Raw genomic sequence first — 8,607 nt, forward strand, 5'->3', positions numbered from 1 at the left:
TTCAAGATCAGTACTGTTTGTAAGTTCACCTCTGACATTTAATACTAATGATGTGCTTTGCAAATCCAAATGAGAGAATATGTTAGAGAGAAATCCAGGAGCTGCAACAGCTAATACATATGAGCCATCATCCTGAAGTCAGAAATAAGGTTTTGTTAGGAATTAGTGATGGTGAAATAATCTCAAGAAAACTAACTGGGCCCATACAAAACATGTTGTTTACAAGTAGGCATTAAAGTTGGTTCCTTTTTTTTTTAACTTTTCTTGGCTATAGTAACAGTCCATGCATGTAATGTATAAATTATGCAGTAGTAAGGAGTGTGTTAATATTAATACACTAGCTAGACAAAGAATCTTTCATATGCTCAGTACATCACATAATTAAAATATAGAGGAGCTTTTAGTCTAAGGCTAAAGGAACTACTTGCTGCTCTGTGGCATTCTGGCAGTGCTTAAATTTGTAAAGAAAAATGTGTTCATTCAAAAGTGGGCATGTTGTGTGGCTGCTGCTAGTCTACACACAACTTCTCAATGAGAAGAATCAGCTCCTCTGAGAGAGCTCCTCTTACCCACAGACGACTGATGCCTGTGCAGTCTATACAGTCATAACGTGTGATTGGCCAAAAGTTGAGACAAAAGTTTTTAAGACATTAAGTTTTATAAATCTTTTGAAAAGAATTTCTTTTATGTGCTTTTATAGTTATCTCTATAGCAGCACTGGAGCATTTTACCATAGACCTTCTAGGATGCAAAAATGACTTTGATGCAAATAATTCCACACTTTCATCAAACTAGTTATCACGGCCGTCCCCCCCCCCCAGTACAGCCATGTATTGATATCAGCTGAGAGCAAACATTTGAACAACAAGCATTTGAACCATATCATAATTTTTTTACCTGGTAATATGTGAAAAAAGAAAACACAAGCCAGATGTGATGATACATGTCTTTAATCCCAGGCACTGGGGAGGCAGAGGCAGGCAGATCTCTCTCTATGAGACTGAGTTGAAGGCCAGCCTGGTCACATAGTGAGTTCCAGGCCAGCTAGGGCTATCACAAAGCTAGACCTAAAATCAAAAATGAACTGAAGCAAATGAATCTCACTCAGTTGAATGGATAACCTAAGCACATGGAGAACTATTTCAAGTGGCCTTAGAGCATAGTGCTTTGACAGTTCATCAACAGAGTAAATCCTAAGGTCAGAAAGACTATAAAGACATGTTTAACTGCATTCATACATCTTGTTGTTAATGGAAATGGCTGTCTTATTATTTTGAAACTAAAACATAATAGGTAAACAGATGGATACTTTTGACTATTGCTAATGCTTAAGATTTTTAGCATATGAGAAGATATGCATCTGTAAAATTTTAAAGTTAAAATCATAATTTATAATTTATCGGTCAAATTTATAATTTGGTTGATAGTATTCAGCATGATATTAATTTTTCTCTCCTGAAATATCTTTCCTTCCTACACACCAAGAAGACTCAGAAGCAATGACAGTTCAGCATCAGTGAGCATGCCCAATGCCTAGGCTATTGACTCTAGCTCTCTTCCACAGTAAAGAAGGCTGGACTCTATGGAAAAAAAATGACTAATTCACTTCAGGGACAGGAATTGTACAAGATGATTGTGGAACCTCTCAGCGTGTCTTCACTACTGAGAATCATGCCGCATAATGTGAGCCATCCAAAGTTGAAGCAATTTGAGCATCAAAATAGGAAAGCCCTTGCCATGGGTTGAAATGTATTAGATATGTAAATATTCTGAATTCATAATGGCACCTTTGGTCACCTTTGAACCCAAAATACCAAATAAAGAAAAGAAATGAGGGTCAATGAAATGGCTCAGCAGGTAAAAGTGCTTGTGCACAAACCTGCAACCTGACTGAGTTCAATCCGTAAATCCCACAGTAGAGAGAACCAGTTCCCAAAAGTCGTCCTCTGATGTCCATACACATGCTGTAGTGCACATGTGTATGCTTGCGTTCACCCACATCATGCACACACATAAAATAATAATTAATTTAATTTAAAAGAAGAAATCAGACATTTTTGGGACCCTGTAATTCAGGCTGTATTTCAACCACCAAACAGCTAATGAGGGAAAGTTCTCCATTGTAGAAGAATCAAAGCTAATAAAAGAATAATAATATTAGAAAATTACAATTTTACAGCCTTAAATGGAATAATTGATCTAGGAAGCAAACATTAATGTTACTAGAACTATTAATTGGAAAATTGGTAAAGAACTTTATAATGGAAAGGTCAGACTGAGCCTCACCTTGGGCCCGCCAATCAGTCAGAACACCACTAAAAGTGGTAGACGTGCACCTTCATATGTAAGAGGAGGTGCTCAGCAGCACCAGTGCTGAATTTCTCATCAAAAGAAACTGATCTCTCCACACTGGTCTGCACAAATGATGTGTAGTAGAGGAAAACACTGAGTATACCATGAGGTACAGCCAGCCAGATCCAGAAAGCAGGAAATTTTGTGAAATAAGCAAACCACTTTCTTCAGTAAATAAATGACAATGAAAGGGAAGGATGGTAGGCTGTGAGTGATGGACAAACATTAAAAATCGCTGCCATCAACCAATTGTAATGTGTGTTCCTTGTTTGTATCCTGTTCAAACATGCCTACTGAAGAAAGAAACCTTTTTTAAGCCAATGAAGATTAAACATGGACCATGTAAATTATATTAAGAAACTGTTCTAGGCTTGAAAAAAAATATCACAGTTACATTGTTATTGGCTTTAATTCTTTATCTGTTAGAGGGGACTACTAAACTATTAAGAGGAAGCAGTATTGTCTGGGGTTTGCATATATATATATATGTATATGTAGGTATGTATGTATGTATATCCAGGTTTCCACTCAAATATTAAGATGAGACTACATAGACGAAGAGTAACAAAGTTAGTGATTGTGGAAATTGGGTGATGGTTATCTGTTATCTTTTATTCCTTTTATACAAAAGGAATTATATTTCCATAATAAAATGTTAAAATAAAACTAGAGGGGAAGCCTTCCCACAAGATCAGCATAGATCACCAAGATCATAAGAGGAACATTTCCTCACTGGGTTTTACATTTTAGATGACAGTCTTAATTCCTAAGCATATTATATTTTTGAGACTCAAGGGGGAAATTATTATAGCTTAACTATAATGTATTTTATTTTCAACCAGTGAAATGTTCTAAGTAGTAAAATTTCTTCTAGAAAAGAAATAAACTAACATTGGTGTAGTGATGGTAACAAGCTTACACCAAAACACACTGACATTATGCTCTCTTTTTTTTAGACCAAATTACCCTGGTGGAACAAGTAAAAAGAGTAAAAGAAATTGAAGCAATTGAAAGTGATTCTTTTGTTCAGCAGACATTCAGATCAAGTAAAGAAACCAAAAAGGTAAGTTTTTATATGGCATTATGAATCAGGACTTTGGATTCTAACCAAAGAGATGCTTTACTTGGATTTTACTTAGTTATAAGTGCTTCTTCCGATAGTTAGATAAATAAGGGGGGAGAGAATGTCAGTTATGTTGAGAGAGAGGAAGTCAGTGAGAATCAGCTCAAAGTTCCCTGTGTAAAAATACATTGTAAAAACAGATCTGGCACCATTTGCATATTAAAGTTTATCAAGACAGCTAAGGTGTCACCACATGATTCTGTAACAGTCATGTCCATTTCATGAATATAGACAGTCTCTTGAGTTGACATTTCACACAATAATGAAAAAATAAACATTAACAAAGGACTTTCAATGCTAATGCCATTGCCAAAATTGGGACATGTATCTCTAGTCTTTGACTAGATGTATGTCACTCATTCAACTCCTATAAAAAGGGCTTTTAATGGTATTTTATTTCCATTGAACTTTTCGTGTATTCTTCTGCTCATTAATAAGACCGTTTAAAATTTTGTTATTCTAGGAAATTCATGTATGCTTTTAGTAGCCTTCATATACTGAAGTAATAGCTGTAGTCACCGCCTATTCTAAAGCTTCTAGATATGCAGATGTCATGGCTGTGTAGCATACTGACAGTGGGTACCGTAATTCATCTCTTTTTCTTCTGATATTAGATTTTTAAGTACTTATATTTTGAGATATTATACATGTTTGCAAATATCCATTATCCACTTGGTCTTCAAGATTAAATTACTTCTTTAAGTTTGTAATATTATGTTTCAGAAGTCATCCTCCAAAAACATTATACCAATTCAGAATCTACTCAGAAGTATAAGAAGATAGCTGTCTTTTACACACTAGCACAAAAGTACTGTCAGGCTTTTCATCTTTATTGACCTGATATGTCAAAATTATCATTTTGTTTCCTGTAGCACTTCTGTTTTTACTTGAGAGATGAAGTTCTCAATTACTTTTTAAAGATGATTTGTTCCAAAGACACGAATTGAGTATGTGATATATACCAGGTACAGGACTAGATAGCCTTGGATAATCCGTAGTCCCTGCAGTGTCCTTGTGTTGTGTTTGAACTTTCAGTCGTGTATCATCACAGATTCTGGGACCTACAGCTGTGAAATGTGTGTCTATAGATACGGAGTTACCCATTGTAATTAATATCCTAATTAATAGTAGAGGACCATTCAACTATCCTAACAAAATGCCTGTGTTTCTTCTATTTTAATTTATTTTGCCTTTCTGGTATTTATTTTCTGAAGTTCATTCTGACTTCTCAGTTCTTATTGGACATTCTGATATCAGCCAGCATTTTGTGTCTGTGGAAATACTTCCCCTACAGTTAGTGTACTAGGTTTTCTTCCAAACAACTCTCTTCTCTTGGGTTCTAATTATTGTTTCTCTTTACACTTACTTTTAATTCAGTGCTCTCCTCCCAGAGAGCATGCACTGAAAGGTAGGGAGCAATGTCAAGGAGACAGTATGCTTAGGCCTCAGGAGATGGCTTTCACCTGTGAATACAGAAAGTCTTGGCCATCCAGCACAGACAGATGATCACTAACTACACTTGGAAATGATCAGAAGAGCAGTGATAGGCTAACAAGAATAAATTCATACTCGACTGAAATATAAAACGAGGGACAATTTATTAGCTTAGAAAGTGACAACCCTTTCTAGTTTCTGAAATGTCTGTGTCTGCAATATAAGGCAAGGATTCAGGATGCCCAAGAAGATGAATTATTTATGAGGAGATTACTTAGCAAAGAGAAGTAAATTATCCTGAAGACTATTTCATCCAGATCATGGGACGACATGATGGGCTATCCTGGCTGCATAGCAAAGATTAACTCTCCTGAAGACTAAATCACCCGGGACCCAAGTTTTAACATCTTTCTCTTCCAGACAGTTCTGTACACTTGGTATAAAATTTGTATCTCTGAAAAGAGCTGTCCATACTAACCACCCTTCAGTTGGTACAGTCTTTCCTTAGCTGTGTTAATTCCACCAATTAAGCTAGAGACCTATTACCGTTAAAAAATGGCTATTACCCATGTCATCCTGGACACTGTCTCCTGCAACACATTCTGATTTAACTAGTTTAACTCTGAAAACTTGCCCAAGTAGCTAGGAGAATGTGTTAGCTCCTTGACAGATCACTAACTTTAGGAGCCAAGATGTAGCTTGTTTTTAGACTGCTGTCCCAGATAAGCTTAGTATCAAGTCCGTAGCCCTAAAACTGTTGTGTCTGGCAGATTTAGATAATCCTCATAGTGTTTAAAAGAGCCTGAAAGACTGTGAGAGCTAGGGGTGGTAGATGACCACAAGGAAACAGAGTTTTCTAGGTGACTGAGAACTTGCTTAAATGAACTTACATCAATGGTGACAGCATGCATAAAACCCATGCAAACTCAAACCAGATGAAAACCCAGCATAGAAATGGGGAAATGGGTAAGAAGCCCCAACCTTAGCTGAGGAGCTATTGACAACTTATCAGTGCTAGATGAGACAGTGTCACTCTTCTTTAAGGGAGTGATGCCAGATAGGCTGACCAGACTCCAGTGAATGAACTCACACCCAGGGACATCTGTGCACACAAACTTGACTCTGTAGGCCTTAACATATGTGACATAATGCATGAAATCCAGTGGGGCAGGGGACTATGGGGCAGATGCAGATGGGGGGGAGTCTAAATATAATTAATATGTATTATTGTATGAAATTTACAAAAATTCAATAAATATATAGTAATTCTTAATTTATTATTTTTTATTTTATGTGTATGAATGTATTGCCTGCATATAGGCAGGGGCACCCATGTCATGCAGAGGACAGAATACATAGTGATTTATTTTTTTTTTTTTTTTTTTTTTTTTTTTTTTTTTTAAAAAAAAAAAAAAAAAAAAAAAAAAAAAGAGGACGATAAATCTTTCACTGTGATATATCAAAATAAGAACTCACAGAGATCTGCCTGCCTCTGCCTCCCAAGTGCTGGGATTAAAGGCGTGCGCCACCACGCCGGTCTGCTCTCCTTTTTTAAACTAAAAAAAATTACTATTTATAGCCAGGCGTGGTGGCGCACGCCTTTAATCCCAGCACTTGGGAGGCAGAGGCAGGCAGATCTCTGTGAGTTCAAGGCCAGCCTGTTCTACATAGCCAGTACCAGGCCAGCAGGGGCTACAGGAAGACCCTGTCTCAAAAAGACAAAAAAAAAAAAAAAAAGGCAAATAATCATGTGCAACATGGGCTTTTGTTTTACTTGGGCAGTTCTAAAAGTAAATTATCCAAATTGAAACACCAGGTGGCAGTATAGGCCAGAAGTTCTGTGGTATCCAGTGCTGATGTTCATTTTATAATCAAGACTCTTAGGTTTCCTCACTTACATAAAGAAGCAATTAAAACTTCTCTCACACAAAAATTTGAACTTACATGCTGTAATCCTAACTTTGGAGATCTTTTATTTTCAATTATATTTACGTACACTTCCAAAAACATGTGGAGGCTAAAGAGATGGATGGTTCAGTGGGTAAGAACTCTTGCAAGCATGAGGATCTGAGTTTGGTTGTCAGCACTCAGGAAAAAAGCCAAGAAAGGTCACATGTGTGCCTGAAACTCCAGTGCTGGGGGCAAGTGAGAAGCTTAGGGACAGGAGCAATCACTGGGCTTGTTGGCCATCAGCCTAGCTCCAGATTCAGTGAGAGACCCTGTCTGAAGGGAATAATAAGATGGATAGTGATAAGGCAGAGTTCATATATCCTCCTCTGACCTCCGCACATGTATACAGGCACATACACCCCCCCACACACACACATATATACACTACACACACCATACATGAGCATGAAGACACACACAAATACACACAGCTAATATATCACATGGTTAAAAAAACAGAAGGACAGGCTGGAGAGATGGCTCAGCAGTTAAGAACACTGGCTGTTCTTCCAGAAGACCTGGGTTCAAATCCCAGCACCCACATGGCAGCTAACAACTGTCTGTAACTCCAGTCCCAGGGGATCCAACAGCCTCTTCTGACCTCCACAGGCATTGCACAACACAGATACACTTACCTACACACAGGCAATACATACATACACATAAAATAAAAATAATAAAATATTTTAAAAAACAGAAGGACATTAATTACCTTATATAACAGAATGTTATCTCTCCCATTTGAAAAGGAAGGATCCACATCTCTGGCAACTGGACCGTATATTTTTCTAGGCAGCTCAATATGTGAACAGCATCCCCAGGCTGAGCACTGTAAAAGCATAATGAAGGGTCTGGAGTAATGCTCAGTGGCTAAGAGCACTGTGCTCTTACAGAGGCCCAAGTTTGGCTCCCAGCACCCAGCTAACTATCTGCAACTCCAGTTCCAGGAAATCCGACACTCTCTTCTGACCTCTATAGGCACTACACAACAGTAGTGCACTTATAAACATGCACTCAGATATATAAAATAAAAATAAAATATCTGAAAGCATGCCGAGATACAAAGAATGGCCTGCTCGGTGGCCTTCGTGATTCCTTGGGCATCAGTTGGCATGCTCCCCCCTTTCCCTCTTTCCCTCACATAGAATATTGGGCTTGCCCCAAGGGATCCTTTTTTTTTTTTTTTTTTTTTTTTTTGGCCTCTGCAGGCATTACACACAGGTGATAACACCTTGAAACATGCAAGCAAAACATTCATACACATAAAATAAAAACATATCAAAAATTTTAAGTTAGTATTGTGATTAACATGAATGTTACTGATTTTTAGATTTAGTCTTCATAAAAATGCTCACATTTGGAGACAGCTTGTGACATAGATTTCTCTAACTTTATAAGAATTCCTGTGCATCCTTGACGACCTCCCAGAAATTCAAGATTTTTTTTGTCTGCAAGGGTATAAATCTCTCCTGTGCCTGGAGACCAGCTTCATTTAGCATGAAAGTAAATACATGTGAGAATCAAATAAAATGCCAAAAAAAGAATGACTATTACCATTAAGAATTAATTAGTTCTTTGGGTATATGCCAAGGAGTGGTATAATTGGGTCAAATGGTAGGTTCATTTGTAGTTTTTTAAGAGTTCTCCACACTGCTTTCCATAGGGGCTGAACCAGTTTGCAGCCCCACCAGCAGTGGATGAGTGTTCCCCTTTCCCCACATCCTCTCCAACATTTGGTATCATTTGTT

The 8,607-nt window shown here is 37.5% G+C and overlaps 1 protein-coding gene across 1 annotated transcript in view; it reads left to right on the forward strand.

The window, feature by feature from the left end:
• The window catches only part of Rsrc1 (arginine and serine rich coiled-coil 1), a 413,201-nt gene that overhangs the window by 400,168 nt on the left and 4,426 nt on the right, over positions 1-8,607 (forward strand). The window contains exon 8 of the mRNA XM_029565584.1: positions 3,309-3,415. Within this exon, the coding sequence (XP_029421444.1) occupies positions 3,309-3,415 (107 nt within the window). The remainder of the gene's footprint in view (positions 1-3,308; positions 3,416-8,607) is intronic.

This window comes from Nannospalax galili, unplaced genomic scaffold, assembly GCF_000622305.1.
Source record: "Nannospalax galili isolate Female #2095 unplaced genomic scaffold, S.galili_v1.0 scaffold617, whole genome shotgun sequence".
NCBI classification, from domain to species: Eukaryota; Metazoa; Chordata; class Mammalia; order Rodentia; family Spalacidae; genus Nannospalax; species Nannospalax galili.